This window comes from Rhinatrema bivittatum, chromosome 1 (assembly GCF_901001135.1).
Source record: "Rhinatrema bivittatum chromosome 1, aRhiBiv1.1, whole genome shotgun sequence".
Classification (NCBI taxonomy): domain Eukaryota; kingdom Metazoa; phylum Chordata; class Amphibia; order Gymnophiona; family Rhinatrematidae; genus Rhinatrema; species Rhinatrema bivittatum.
Genome location: NC_042615.1, coordinates 650,045,993 through 650,063,066, shown reverse-complemented (window position 1 = coordinate 650,063,066; position 17,074 = coordinate 650,045,993). Strand labels below are relative to the sequence as shown.

Below are 17,074 nucleotides of genomic sequence, written 5' to 3'. Positions count from 1 at the left end.
AAAACAGCACACATCACATAATACCCAATAATTAAAATGGCAGTCAATCAAGAAAAATAAACTTTAAAAGCTGCCTTTACTTACCCTCTCCAGCAACTCTCCTACTACTTTCCCTTGCAGGCCAATGGCACTCACCAGAAGCAGCAACTGTTGCTGAAGCTCTGTCCTCTTCCTTAGGGCCCACAACCAGTCTGTCTCACACAGACCAGTAACTTCCCTAACTAGTATCTCTTCTTCACATACACACCAATCACCTCCCTGACCAGCCTCTGTCTCTCTTTCGCTCGCATGCACACACACACCAGTCACCTCCCTGACCAGCCTCTGTCTTTTCGCTCGCACGCACACACACACACCAGTCACCTCTCTGACCAGCCTCTGTCTCTCTTTTGCTCGCACGCACACACACACCAGTCACCTCCCTGACCGGCCTCTGTCTCTTTCGCTCGCACGCACACACGCTGCCACTCAGGCACCCATTGTAACACGCACACACACACGCACAAATACACTGCCACTCAGGCACCCATTGTAACACGCACAAATACACTGCCACTCAGGCACCCATTGTAGCACTCACAAGTACACTGCCACTCAGGCACCCATTGTAACACGCACACACGCTGCCACTCAGGCACCCATTGTAGCACGCACACACGCTGCCACTCAGGCACCCATTGTAACGCACGCACAAATACACTGCCACTCAGGCACCCATTGTAACGCACGCACAAATACAATGGGTGCCTGAGTGGCAGTGTATTTGTGCGTGTTACAATGGGTGCCTGAGTGGCAGTGTGTGTGTGTGTGTGTTACAATGGGTGCCTTAGTGGCAGTGTATGTGCGTGTGTGTATTACAATGGGTGCCTGAGTGGCAGTGTAATACACACACGCACATACACTGCCACTCAGGCACCCATTGTAACACACACACTGCCACTCAGGCACCCATTGTAACACACACACTGCCACTCAGGCACCCATTGTAACACGCACAAATACACTGCCACTCAGGCACCCATTGTAATACACACACGCGCACACATACACTGCCACTAAGGCACCCATTGTAATACACACACGCGCACACATACACTGCCACTCAGGCACCCATTGTAACACACACTGCCACTCAGGCACTCAATGTAACACGCACAAATACACTGCCACTCAGGTACCCATTGTAACACGCACAAATACACTGCCACTCAGGCACCCATTGTAACACGCACAAATACACTGCCACTCAGGCACCCATTGTAACACGCACAAATACACTGCCACTCAGGCACCCATTGTAACACGCACAAATACACTGCCACTCAGGCACCCATTGTAACACGCACAAATACACTGCCACTCAGGCACCCATTGTAACACGCACAAATACACTGCCACTCAGGCACCCATTGTAACACGCACAAATACACTGCCACTCAGGCACCCATTGTAACACGCACAAATACACTGCCACTCAGGCACCCATTGTAACACGCACAAATACACTGCCACTCAGGCACCCATTGTAACAAGCACAAATACACTGCCACTCAGGCACCCATTGTAACACGCACAAATACACTGCCACTCAGGCACCCATTGTAACACGCACAAATACACTGCCACTCAGGCACCCATTGTAACACGCACAAATACACTGCCACTCAGGCACCCATTGTAATACACACACGCGCACAAATACACTGCCACTCAGGCACCCATTGTAATACACACACGCGCACAAATACACTGCCACTCAGGCACCCATTGTAATACACACACGCGCACAAATACACTGCCACTCAGGCACCCATTGTAATACACACACGCGCACAAATACACTGCCACTCAGGCACCCATTGTAATACACACACGCGCACAAATACACTGCCACTCAGGCACCCATTGTAATACACACACGCGCACAAATACACTGCCACTCAGGCACCCATTGTAATACACACACGCACATACACTGCCACTCAGGCACCCATTGTAATACACACGCGCACACATACACTGCCACTAAGGCACCCATTGTAATACACACACGCGCACACATACACTGCCACTAAGGCACCCATTGTAATACACACACGCGCACACATACACTGCCACTAAGGCACCCATTGTAATACACACATGTGCACACATACACTGCCACTAAGGCACCCATTGTAACACACACACGCACAAATACACTGCCACTAAGGCACCCATTGTAACACACACACGCACAAATACACTGCCACTCAGGCACCCATTGTAATACACACACGCACAAATACACTGCCACTCAGGCACCCATTGTAACACACACACACACACACTGCCACTCAGGCACCCATTGTAATACACGCACACACACACACTGCCACTCAGGCACCCATTGTAACACGCACACACACACACTGCCACTCAGGCACCCATTGTAATACACGCACAAATACACTGCCACTCAGGCACCCATTGTAATACACGCACAAATACACTGCCACTCAGGCACCCATTGTAATACACGCACAAATACACTGCCACTCAGGCACCCATTGTAATACACGCACGAATACACTGCCACTCAGGCACCCATTGTAATACACGCACGAATACACTGCCACTCAGGCACCCATTGTAATACACGCACGAATACACTGCCACTCAGGCACCCATTGTAATACACGCACGAATACACTGCCACTCAGGCACCCATTGTAATACACGCACGAATACACTGCCACTCAGGCACCCATTGTAATACACGCACGAATACACTGCCACTCAGGCACCCATTGTAATACACGCACGAATACACTGCCACTCAGGCACCCATTGTAATACACGCACGAATACACTGCCACTCAGGCACCCATTGTAATACACGCACAAATACACTGCCACTCAGGCACCCATTGTAATACACGCACGAATACACTGCCACTCAGGCACCCATTGTAATACACGCACGAATACACTGCCACTCAGGCACCCATTGTAATACACGCACGAATACACTGCCACTCAGGCACCCATTGTAACACGCACGAATACACTGCCACTCAGGCACCCATTGTAACACACATACACTGCCACTCAGGCACCCATTGTAATACACACACACACATACACTGCCACTCAGGCACCCATTGTAACACGCACAAATACACTGCCACTCAGGCACCCATTGTAATACACACACACACATACACTGCCACTCAGGCACCCATTGTAACACGCACAAATACACTGCCACTCAGGCACCCATTGTAACACGCACAAATACACTGCCACTCAGGCACCCATTGTAACACGCACACACACACACTGCCACTCAGGCACCCATTGTAACACGCACACACACACACTGCCACTCAGGCACCCATTGTAACACGCACACACACACACTGCCACTCAGGCACCCATTGTAATACACGCACACACACACACTGCCACTCAGGCACCCATTGTAATACACGCACGAATACACTGCCACTCAGGCACCCATTGTAACACGCACGAATACACTGCCACTCAGGCACCCATTGTAACACGCACGAATACACTGCCACTCAGGCACCCATTGTAACACGCACGAATACACTGCCACTCAGGCACCCATTGTAACACGCACGAATACACTGCCACTCAGGCACCCATTGTAACACGCACACACACACACTGCCACTCAGGCACCCATTGTAACACGCACACACACACACTGCCACTCAGGCACCCATTGTAACACGCACACACACACACTGCCACTCAGGCACCCATTGTAATACACGCACACACACACACTGCCACTCAGGCACCCATTGTAATACACGCACGAATACACTGCCACTCAGGCACCCATTGTAACACGCACGAATACACTGCCACTCAGGCACCCATTGTAACACGCACGAATACACTGCCACTCAGGCACCCATTGTAACACGCACGAATACACTGCCACTCAGGCACCCATTGTAACACGCACACACACACACACTGCCACTCAGGCACCCATTGTAACACGCACACACACACACACTGCCACTCAGGCACCCATTGTAACACGCACACACACACACACTGCCACTCAGGCACCCATTGTAACACGCACAAATACACTGCCACTCAGGCACCCATTGTAATACACACACACACACACACACACTGCCACTAAGGCACCCATTGTAACACACACACTGCCACTCAGGCACCCATTGTAACACACACACGCACGAATACACTGCCACTCAGGCACCCATTGTAACACACACACGCACGAATACACTGCCACTCAGGCACCCATTGTAACACACACACGCACACTGCCACTCAGACCACCCATTGTAACGCACACACGCACATACACTGCCACTCAGGCACCCATTGTAATGCACACACGCGCACACATACACTGCCACTCAGGCACCCATTGTAATGCACACACGCGCACACATACACTGCCACTCAGGCACCCATTGTAATGCACACACGCGCACACATACACTGCCACTCAGGCACCCATTGTAACACGCACAAATACACTGCCACTCAGGCACCCATTGTAACACGCACAAATACACTGCCACTCAGTTACCCATTGTAACACGCACAAATACACTGCCACTCAGGCACCCATTGTAACACGCACAAATACACTGCCACTCAGGCACCCATTGTAACACAAATACACTGCCACTCAGGCACCCATTGTAATACACACACGCGCACACATACACTGCCACTAAGGCACCCATTGTAACACGCACGCACGCGCACACACTGCCACTCAGGCACATGCACACACACACAAGCTCACGTGGAGCCTTTTCTCATTCTTTGGCCCAATAAGCCTGGCCTCCGCTTCTCAGCCGCCTCTTGCCTGACCTCCGGCGGTGTGCAACGTCTCTCCATTCTTTGGCCCCCACCCCTAGGGAGAAGGAAGCACAAGCGGTGGCAGTGGAACACACACCGGTTGAGAACCGCTGCTCTAATCCCTTCTCATTCTCTCCATCCTCCCCCTCGAATCCCCTCATTACCGCTCTTGTGCCCCATCTCCTTATTACCGCTCTTGCCCCATCCCCCCAGGCTGAGGCCTGAGGGTGGCAGCTCTTCCTGGGTTGTGGAACACCACAGTAGCTCCTCTGCAGAGTTAGTGTCTCACCCCCTCCCCTTCCTTGGACTTGCTACAACAGAAGTAGCTCCTTTCCCTGGCCCACCAAAAACTTTGGAATTCCCTACCTGAAATGTTACATTTGATACCAGATAGAGATTTAAATGTGAGCTAAAAACATGGCTATTCAATAATGCATACAGCCTAACTTTAAAACATCAATGTAGAGATCTACAATAACAAGAAGGACAAGAGATAAATCCCTTGTTAAATTTGTTCCTCATACATCATTTAGTAAAATTCTCACTAAACTGTACTAATATGTGAAATTTATTTTATGTACTTAATGTCTTATGTCCTTGATCTTTAGTTAATATGTATTGGAACATTTCATTTCATAGATGTTAATGCTTGTTTATGAATGCTACCTCTGTAACCCGTCATTATTTACTGATTTATAGGTATGAAAGTTTTTGTAAACCATCGTGGTTTTTACATGAAACGACTGTATATAAGATGCATGGTTAAGCCGTGGCATGCTTGCAGTGCCTCCATAGCACAGACTCGACCGCGCACAGTGGCGTACCCTGCCCAATTCACTTCTTCATCCCCTTCTCCCTCCCCCCCCCCCCCCCCCCCCCCCCCCCAGTGATCTCCAGTTCCCCTCTCCTAACAGGCTCCCCCTCTCTTTTGCACACACTTTCTACACGTCCCTTCACTCAGGCTCCCTCTCTGCCACAGACACAGGCAGACGCTTCTTATCCCTGCTCCCCGTCAGAAATACAGCAGCAACGTCTTCCTTCAGCCCTCGCAACAGATGAGTCCGCGCAGGGGCTGGTGTGGCTCGGCTTCTTGCACTCGCAGTGGGGAGGGAGGCAGCATTGTTGCCGCTCCAAATGCGAGCGCTAATGCTGCCTCTTCGTGTAACCCGGAACACGCGCTGATCATCTTCTTCTTTGGGCTGCGACTGCATGGCCTTTCCTTTTTCCCGCCCGCGCCGACCCACCACTTCCTCTTCCGGGCCGTGCGGGTGGGAAGAAGGAAAGACCATGCGGTTGCTGGTTCCAGACCCCTAGCTTTTCCACCGGCCCTGCTTCCACCGTGCACGGCCCGGAGGCCTCCCTCTTCTTCTGCCATGAGCAAGATGGGCTCTGCTTGTGGCTTCTGACTTCCCGGCTGCCCCCTTCCCCCTTAATACACCTCTGACAGTGCAGCTTTTATTTATTTTCTTCCTGGATTAGCTCCCCTTCAGGATTGTGCAAGGCCCCCCCCCCAATTTTGCTCACCCTTGATGTATACTGCTGTCCACCTGGCCAAGATGAAGAAATAGACTAAATGCTATTTGAACCGAGACAGGCAAATAAATTTGGCAACAAAATGGGAGCTTTCAATTATTTTGGCATTGATTGGGTCAACGTTTAATCAGGAAATGCTAGAAAGGATTAAAAGTATCTTCATTCCTGGATGTTGCAAAAGAACACTTGCTTTCTACTTGCAGTGGTCTAAAGGCCTATAGGAAGTCCACCCAACATTTTTTGAGAGGTTTCTACTAGGTATTTTTCATAAAGCTATGCAATTGGATGCTGAGCACAGCCATGTGACCCATGTGTGACTAAACTGCTCTCTTCAAAGAGCACCTGTCGTCAAAGGTAGCAGCTTTGCTTTATAGTAATGCCTTTTTAAAGTTGACAACAGGAAGCAGTGTTCTCTGTTATATGGAAGTGCACAGTTTCTCCTATGGTCTTTGTTTTTCAGATGTTTCCTTTCTTTTCTTCCTGAAAAGGTATTGGTAGGATAATTAGTTATTTTAGTGATAACCTTTTGGTCTTGATCATTTTTGCTTCTATGTGGCTTGATATTTTGGATTTTATCTCCTTTAGTTGGGTTCTTTTTATATTGATTCCTTTTTATCAAACTAATTTACTGTTTACCAATCTTTTCAAGCCCAAGGAACAAGCCCAGTTGTTTGCACCAACCTTCACAGGGCAGGCAGTGCAAACAGGGAACTCGTATTGTGAAAAGAGCTGGGGAAGCACTGAAAGTCCAACAGTCTCTCTTCCAAATTTTAAAACAAATGGTGAGAGGGGGGCAGAGAGATGCATGAACTTGTGACATTGGGCCTGTTCCATCTGTACGAGTGCAAGAGAAGGAAGCAGCCGATATCATGCGGGCATCCAACTCGGTTACTTTGACTGCTGCATGTGGCTGCCAGAACTGCTCCCTCACTTTGAGTCCCGTTCATGCTTGGTGCATGTTCTTCCCATCATACTCCAGCCTGGGGATAAGAGAGGGCAGGGAAAGCTGAGATACTGTGTGTGCCAAGGTGGGGCTCAGCTATCCATGCTAGGAAGAAGAGGCAAGCTCTAACTATTAGTAACTGCTGATTCTTGTTACTGCAAAGTGCTGAGAACAGAGCCTAGATGCTGACCATCAGGCAGAAGTGATTTTTCCATGGCACACTTTTTCAGGTCTGAAGGCACCCTGGTTGGGGAAATGCTGGACTAATGTAAGAATAATCCAAAGACTGATGACTTCAGTGAAATAAGTGGGATGAGTTGTCCTTCATAGAAAACAGTGTAGATTAAACAGGCCAAGTTCTAAGCAAGGTACAATTGAGGTTGGTTCTGTCTTGTTTGCTGGTGGAAAATGCTTCAGCCTGCTGCCTGTTCTCTTGGCTACCCATATCTTGGTTTTTGTAGCATTAACTGTTCTCAAACAAATACAGCAGGTGTGAAGAGTATGCTCTTGATTTTTATTTAGCAGTCAAAAATACGTGGAAGCAGTGATTTTTATTTTTTTTTAAGTATGCTGACATAGTAAAAGTGAAACTATATATCCTTAATCTTTCTAATTGTATTTTTAGTCATGCTTCGACTGCTCACAACAATGTACTAATTTTGAGAGATTGTTCTGAATTTCTCATTCTCAGGTGGTTCATGAAGAAGTTTTACAGGAATATCGCAAGATCAAAGAGGTTTGTTTTTATCCTACTGTCGGCTTATTTGGAATGTCATTTTGTTTTGAATTCATGGCATAATACAACTTGTGTTTTCTTCCCACCCCCTTCTCCCCTTTGTACAGTCTAGTCCCAACTACCATGAAGAAAAATACAGATGTGAATACCTTCATAACAAGCTGGCTCACATTAAGAGACTAATTGGTGAATTTGACCAACGACAGGCAGAGTCATGGCACTAGAGCTTTGCCGAGACCAGAAGATGTGAATAAATTTATCCTTATTTATTTAAAATTCCAAATCAGTTACTCTGAGATGAAAAAAGGAGAAACTTTTTGTGAATCAGGAGTTTCAGTATTAACAAACTTGAGTTACTTTGTTTTTGTTTCTTTGCCTGTTTGAAGCTGCTTTAATCTAATCATCTTCTTCCTTTTTTTCTCCAAACTTTTGTCCATGCAAATTACTTTAGGCACTGGGGACCCAGTAGTCCAGGGGTGACCAACTCCATTCCTCAAGAGCCACAAACAGGCCTATATGTTTGCCTATGATGGAGGCAGCACATGCAGAGATATCTGCATATTTTAATGTGGATATCCTGAAAATCAGATCTGTTTTGGACCTTGAAAACTGGAGTTGGTAATCCCTGCAGTAGTCGATACTATTGAAATTGTGAATATTTTAAATGTAGCAAGTCGAAATGCTTTTGGATACATAGTAGCCTGGGTTTTCTTCTGATCTTTCTTGTTCGTGTAGACCCTTTGCCTTAATTGGTAGAAGGTTTTTTTAAAATTTGCACAAAAATGAAAAAAAAAATGTTTGAAGGGTTAAAGGACAAGATTGTAAATAAAATCTATGTACTGTCTGTCTTGATGACTTTAACTTAGCCCTGCAGGTTAAATCCCCGAACTGCAGTGGTTGCCTTAAGGTATTTACTTATGTATACATGGGGCCTGTATACAAAGCATTTGTCCTGGAGAGACAAAATAAGTACAACCCTTTCGTATATCTGGCCTGCACTGCATAGTTAGTTACTAGCTATGCCGCTTCCTGCTTTATTCCATCAATGGGAAGCATCCTGTGGCCTACCAGCCTATGAAAGTGTGCTTGTCTATATGTAAGAATTGTGTGGGTGTGAGCATGCATGAAGAAGAATAAAACAAAAAAAGCTGCTACTTTGTAGGCCAAACACTCAGGTTCAGCATCTGACGAGTGTTAGTCTATTTTTTTTCCTATAAATTTGCTACTTCTATTATGGAAAACAAAAGCATTTCCATTCCAACAATTTGCTTTACTAACTTTGGGGTTGATACGTACACAATTACAGATTTATAGTTTTGGGCAAAATTGAGAAATTGATATAGGTGACCTATTTATATACAGCTATAAAGTATTTTTGAAGAGATATGCAAAGAAGCTATTGTCTACATATGTATATTTAAAGAGGTTCTCCTGGGTTCCAGGAATATAATACAGAACAGATGTATTTAACTGAAAAAGCAAAACTGTGATCATCAAACAGCACAAACTTTCATTTCATTCAATGTATCTGTTTTATTTTGATTTAAACTATCAGGTTATTTTATCTTGTGGGAACATAAGTCATTTGGTCAAAAATAATCCAAATAGATCATTAAGTTCTGTACCTTATTTGTATTTTCAAAGTGCTGCCATTTGAAAAGGGAAGCATTACGTTTACAGATCAGATTCGTGGAATGTTTGCCAAAATATTTTGGGAGTATCTTTAATAAACTGTGCCTCCAGCATCAACTTAAATCATTCAGCATTTTATTTCTGTAAACCAGAACGTGTTGGTATATGAGCAGAAAAGTTTGAACTCCTCAGATTAAATAAATTTATACTCTTGTTCAGTCACCATTTGAGTAGAACAGTACTACTTTTTGGAAAGAGTAGATAGCACTTAAAATCATGCATTGAAATCGCAAATCCCTGAAATGAAAAATGATTTTATAACAGATCAGTTACAAAGCAGTTTTAAGTGAAGCAAAATTACAATGTTACATTATAAAGGGAGTTTGCTTAAAATAAGTTTTGTGATTTTTGATATTCAATTTAACACTACAAATTAGAAACTTAAATTCTTGATGCTTGCTTTGACTACAATTGTTACACTGCCAAAATGTATTGACATTTTTAATGTGTACTTAAGTGTGGGGGGGGGAGGTTTGTTTTGTTTTTAAACGAATTGAGAATTCAGTCAAGTTGAAAGAGTGGGTTTGGAGGTTTTTCAGCTTGCATTTTTTTATGATGGCCATTTTCATCATCTAATTTTTATTCCATAACCTTGCTGCATAACTTCTAGCTGCTCTGAAGACCACAGTTCATCTGTCTAGATAAAGGGAGGCTACTCTAACTTGGTAGATATTTAATGGCATAATATCAACCAGAAGATGTAAAATATATTCATCATTATTGCATCACTTTAAAGTATGGTTATAAGGAGCTGGGACCATTTAATGAAAAAATTGAGTACCCTTTTGATCTATTTGTACTTCTGGTTGATTTTGTGATGCCTGAGAAGTTACCTGCAATTAATTTGTAGTCCCTTATTTAAAATCTTGTTAAATATTTAAGAAACCCACACCACTTTACAAGTTTACTATAAATAAACAGATGACATCTGGTTTACAAGTAGAGTATTTGAAGCTGGACATGGCTTTCCTTTTAGCACTCCAGCATTACATTTTGTTTTAGGCCACTAAACTACTGTTAAAAGCCTTAATTTAAGTTACTTGTATCTTGCATTGGACATTTCTCAGCCATTGCAAACTGTCTGCCTTCCTTACACAGAAGTACTGCAAGTATATACTGAGTCTACATTTTCTGTTGACCAAAACGTAACAACCTTCAGAAACCAGGCCTTTACGGTCTGTCTTTCTCTAAATGGGAAGAGTGGAAACTCCTGGAAATGGTTGCAGAATTAGACTTCGGTTACATCACTTGCAGTTTGATTTTATGTAATCGAGTGGAGCTGTCAGGAAACTGGTCATTTAAAAAAAAAGTCTCTGCAGTGTTTTAAAATGCAATCAAGTGTTCAGGTCTTCACTGTGAAATGGCATGAAATACCTAGTACGAAAAGGAAATGAGGATACCTTATTTCCTCAATTTCTTAACATTTGTTTTCCCTTCTGGGCAATGCCACTTGCTCAGTTTTTTGGTTAAATTTGAACAAGGTATATAACTATCATTTATATTCTCCTGGTTAAGTAATTCAGTCAATTTTTTATTCCCTTGATTTGCAGTATTTGAAATATACTACTAGTGTGTCTCAGATTGTGCTTTTGCATTTTTTTCTTTTTGCATTATGGTCGAGTCTTGGCTAAAGTTAAACAGTAAGGATTAGGCCTAGTCTAGCGATGTTGATACACTGGGCTGAAACAGAGAAATGTGGCAGCCCCAGTCTAGAGAGATTGCATTTTTTGATGAAATTTTAGTTTGTTTTCTTGTTAAAACTGTTTACATAGCTGTGTATGATACTGCCACATTCATGTATTCAGTCTCTAAAAATGTCTCTCCTCAGCCAGAAATCTTCTGTGACACCCCTCTGTTCTCCCAGGACATATTTCCTCAGTTCAATGAAATTGTTGTAATATGCAATAACTGTAATAGAACATAGCTCTGGGTATGTTCTCTATGGCTATCACCAGACATTCGAATGTTCATTGTCAAATTGTCTCCTCCTGTTGTCTAATTATATAGGGATGAACTGCCATAGCCAACAAACAGCACTCAAAATTGTCAAAGTGAACAAATAAAGATGCTGAACAATTCCAATACCAGCATAGATTATATGCCTATATAAGAGAAGGGCTATCGGAACCACTGCAGGCTGGGCTGATTTTACAGCTGAAAAAACCCTGTTGGATTAATCGCCATAAGTTTTTGGGTTTTTTTTGTTTTGTTTTGTTTGTTTTTTATTTATAATACATATACTTTATTGAACATAGCGTGAAACACAGATAAGTATAAATAATGGAGACAATTGAAATTACACATGTTATAGTACCTTCCATGGATAACAGGTATATGAAATATGTAGCTAATACACGAGCACTCATGTTTAAAAGAGGTTCTTGCCCAAAACAATATCACTAACGCCATAAGTTTTTAAGTGCAAAAACATACAGAACTGTTCAAATGTCCTGCAAGAAACTACAGAATCTCTATAGAATGTGAAAAGTCTACAGTCTGCAAATCCCTGGGCAGACTTAGTGAAAACAGATCAGACAGTCCTGTTTCAGTTTTGTAGATGGCACTGACAGTTTTCTGTGATTTTGTTGAACAGACGTGGAGTTTAATGATGTCATCTGATATAACTGATATACTTGGTGTTTTTCAGCTGTTTACTGCCAGACTACAAGCTAGAGACATAACTGTATGACTTTCTTTTCTAGAGGTCCCACTTCCTAATACCAGCATCAGCTAAGAATTTTTGGTCAATCTTTTCACTTGATGAAGGCAAATGCCAAAACAGCTGGCGTTGGCACCTTTTCTATTGTGATACGGGATTGACTGACTTGACAGCACAACAAATTGTACACTTTTCACGTAATATTGAATTACTGTGGGTCGCTTGCGGGACAGTTGTAGCACTCATTTGAATTTGTGTATTTTTTCACTTATTAAAAAAAAACTGAGTTGGTATGTGATCTCAGAGGGCACTTCTGGCTACAAAACTAGCCAATCCTGTAGCAGTTCTGATAAAGCCTTCTCTTACATATGTATAAAATCTATGCTGGTGTTGAGTTCAAAAATTTAGGGTTTGGTTTTTTTTTTTTCGCTTTATCACTTTTTGGCATAATTCCTGTTACCTGATTTAGTTAAAGAGAACATGTTCTGAGCTCTTGTATTTTTTAGCATGCAGTAAATACTGGATAATCGAACCAGTAAACAAAGCATGTACAGCATAGTTGCAGAGCAGCCATAAGCAGGTAATGACATGTATAGGCTTTTTGTGAAACCACAAAAAATAAGTACACTAATCCACACTAAATCAAAGTGACTGACTATATGACATTTCATTAGATTATAAAATCAATGTGCAAGAACCTTTGTTATCAATTTCAAGCAGTGCTAATGCAGAGTATTATCCATCTTTAATTGAGGTTCATTGCCCATGAATGTCTAAGACTTAGGGATTACGACGGTAACTGTGGTCATACGTATGCATGTATGCCAGCTCACATCCAGAGACGTCATTTTATAACATACATGTGTAGGTGCACGGATGGTATAAAATAGGCTGAACGCACGTATATGTGCGTGCAGATGCATTCTCTACCATGTAAGTGGGACTTGAGTAGAAATGTGTGCCAATGCAATTAAAGGTTAAACCACTTCATTCCCAGTTCACCCAGATAAGGATAGGACTTCCTAAATCCTTCCCCCCCCTCCCCAAATTTTTAAATAGCCTTCCTTTTCCCCTTTTAACCCCGACCCTTAACCCTGCTGACATGCCTATACCCTTTTTCTTTTAGGATTACATGCCACCCATAGCAGAAGTAAAGTTTACATGGTAGGGGATCCTGGCGTACTGGGTTCATTCATAAATCCAGGCGTGGTCACACCTGCCCAGACCACACCCATGCCCCACCCCTTTTCTGGACTTTTTCAATTTGTGCCTGTACTTGTGCAGCTTTTAAAATGTGCCCGCCAGCCCAACATCCCTGCATCTCCCAGTTTTTGGCACGTGTCAGGCTTTTAAATTTCATCTATTAGAATGCCTTTTATTCTTTTTTCACTTTTCTAATTTCAAAAAATACATATCAAGCAAAACTTAAAGCAATCCTACAATGATAGTTTGAAAAAAGAACAAAGGAAATAAACCAAAAGAAAATCATTACAGCTAAACATTACAATTCCAGGTGCAAAAAAATTGGGGAACTGCACTAGATAGACATGTAGTTATACAAATAACAGAAGGAAAGTTGACTTTGGGAATAGCCACTGCTATTAATTGCATCAGTAGCATGGGATCTTCTTAGTGTTTGGGTACTTGCCAGGTTCTTATGGCCTGGTTTGGCCACTGTTGGAAACAGGATGCTGGGCTTGATGGACCCTTGGTCTGACCCAGTATGGCATTTTCTTATGTCCTTAAAAGTGTAGTACTTTAAACAGGCTAAGCAATCCAAATTAACAAGGCAGATTTGCTGTAATCCAGACACCTCAGCTAAGGGGGTTCTCAGTTCTTTCTTGGTGCAAAAACTTTTTTTTTTTTTTTTTTTTGCATTAACAATATATAAATACACAATAGACTGTGTCTGGTGAATGGGTTATACTTCCATGAAATTGGTAGCACAAGTTCTTGCATGTTTGATATCTCTAACTCTTGGATTCATCATCCCGCTTTAAATTTAGCACAATGATGTGCCACGGCCAGAAAAGTGGCAGGGGGGGACCCGAGAGTGAGCAGCTTGCTGCACCATGGTGCTGTGTTTTGCCCACCGCGGTTGCAGCCATGCTGCACACTATCGCCCCCATAGCGCCAATGAAATAGCTGTAGCTATTTCTGGCACTGCTGTGGGTGATAATGTGTGATACATTATTGCCTGCAGCACTACAGCCCCTTACTTTCCCTAAACCCTGCCCAAACTCCTCCCCTTTTCCTGATTTGAATGTTGACATCACGATGCAGTAGTTATCATGTGTTAGGGCATTATCGCATGTGATAATGGCCGATCGTGATGACCCTGTTAATTAGAATATTATAAGATCATCAGGTTCCAACTTTTCTTTGATAGGTCTAGTTTTCTTCTTTAAAACATTTTGTTTCCCAGCACCTTCATGCTTTCTGAGACTATAGAATCAGTTAATACAAGGGTAACTCAAACCTGCTTCCTTTCCATTAAGTAACTAAACATGGGTTAAAACTTTTCCTCATTCCATTTTGAATCCCTACTTCATTTTTTGGCTCAGAAATGTTCCCTGATGTACCACAGCAAGTCTCTTGTTCGTTTTTTTTTTTCTTTCTGGCAGTATAAATGTTGGCTCGTGCCTTTATTGCCTTGGCGTTTTCTGCTTTGAAGTGGTCTTAGAGCTAATTATTTCCAGAAGTGTTGCAAAATCAAAATCCCTTCCTTGTGTGCACCTGATGATCATTTAATGCCAGCACTTTGATAGTTTTTTGGGGGGGTTGGTGGGGGGGGTTGTTGAGGGAAGAACATGAAGCTGAAACTAAAGGAAGACAAAAGGGTGAGTTTAATCAACAGCACTGACTGGGTAACTTGAAAATTAAACATGGCTGTTATCCCCTTCTGTTATCCTTGAAGTGTTTAAACCATTTCTCAGTTCCATTTAGATGGTCATTAAGGTTCTTCAAGGTAAAATGCCATGGGCCATGTTGAACATTTTGAGCCATTGTCCTGTTTTACGACCAGTTTCTGTTCAATAAAATGTTAACTTTGCAATTCTAATTCTTGCGATCTGACTGTATATCATTGATGTGGCGAGAATGGGAGTAATTGAGTTGGATGTTTGGATATTTTTATCAATCAAAATGTCATTTCCAGTGTTCAGTGATCTTAAATTAGCCTTCCATGTGGGAGAGATCAATATGGAGAATTTTGCCAAGGAGCAAGAAAGAGCCGTTAAGGTGGTGAAAAGGTATCTTAAAATCTTTTTTTTCTAAATGTTCATTCAAGAGAGACAAAGCTGGTCTATAATTCAGGGATGTAAGATGAGTGTTTTGGAAGAATGTTGGTACCAGGGGAGGGGTTTTCCAACCTGCATCCTCTTTAAGTGTACAGGTTTTGCCAGAGGATGCTGTATGATTTAAATTCAACAGCCACACATGAGAATTTCTTTAACATTATATGGTTGCAAATCATGTTGTGGGTTTTTTGTTGTTTTGTTTTGTTTTTTTGGGGGGGGGAGTGTTGGGGGCATTGGGTGAGCTTTCTGCAAAACTTGTGGGTCTGATGCTAGTGCAGTCTTGATTTCTTTAAAAAAAAAAAAATTTTTTGTGAGACTGGTGCTTTTTAGTATATTTATAAATGATCTGGAAACCTTACTCATCTGGAATGAGTAAGGTGATTTAAGTAGGCAGATAGCACACAATTATTCCAAGTTAATCACAAGTGGATTGTGGGACATTACAGGAGGACCTTTTGAGACTGGGTATTCAAATGGCAGATTTAATGTGGACACATGCAGAGATCATGATGCACATAGGGAAAAATAATCCAAACTGCAATTACATAAGTTTCATATTAGGAATTACCACACAGGAAAAGGATCTAGGCATCATTGTGAACATCCTTGGCTCAGTATGGCAGTGGTCAAAATAAAAAGCAAACAGTGTTAGCAATTATTATGAAAACATTGAGAATATCATTATACCTCTCTTGCTCTCTATGGCTAGATAGCACCTGCAGTAATATGAGCAGTTCTGATCACTGTGTTTCTAAAAAGATATAGTGGAGCTAGAGAAGGTACAGAGAAGGGTGACTAAAATATGATTGAATGGCTCAACTATGAGGAAAGGCTAAAAAGGTAAGGGCTTTTCAGCTTGGAGAAAACAGCTATGTGGAGATATGATAGAGGTCAATAAAATCGAGTGGCGTGGAATAGATGAGCAGATGACCATCTACATTTTTTCAAAAAAATACTGGGGTCCAATCTCATGAAATTAGTAAATACATTTAAAACCAGAAGTTGTTTTGTGGTTTGTTTTTTTTTTGGGGGGGGGGGGTTTACTCAACACACAGTTAAGCTGGGAGTTCATTGCTAGAGCATGTTAGCTGGGTTTAAATAAAGGTTTGGACAAGTTCCTGGAGCAAACGTCGATAAATAGTTAACCAGGTAGACATGGGGAAAGCTACATCTTATCCCTGGCATAGGCAGCATGGAATTTTCTCCCAGGACAAGCAGGATGGTAGTCCTCACAGTTGGGGTGACATCAACAGATAGAGCCCTGTCATGGAACACTTGTCAGAGTTTCTAGAACTTTGACTGGCACATTGAGCATGTCCAGCATGCCACCAACCCTGTGGCCA

At 42.8% G+C, this 17,074-nt stretch overlaps 1 protein-coding gene across 1 annotated transcript in view; it reads left to right on the top strand.

Moving 5' to 3' along the window:
- Positions 1 to 15,493, top strand: part of ELL2 (elongation factor for RNA polymerase II 2) — a 227,552-nt gene extending 212,059 nt beyond the window's left edge. Inside the window, exons 11-12 of the mRNA XM_029572992.1 lie at positions 8,037 to 8,081; positions 8,189 to 15,493. Coding sequence (XP_029428852.1) covers positions 8,037 to 8,081; positions 8,189 to 8,305 — 162 coding nt within the window. The 3' untranslated portion in view covers positions 8,306 to 15,493. The remainder of the gene's footprint in view (positions 1 to 8,036; positions 8,082 to 8,188) is intronic.
- Positions 15,494 to 17,074: the final 1,581 nt, after the last annotated feature.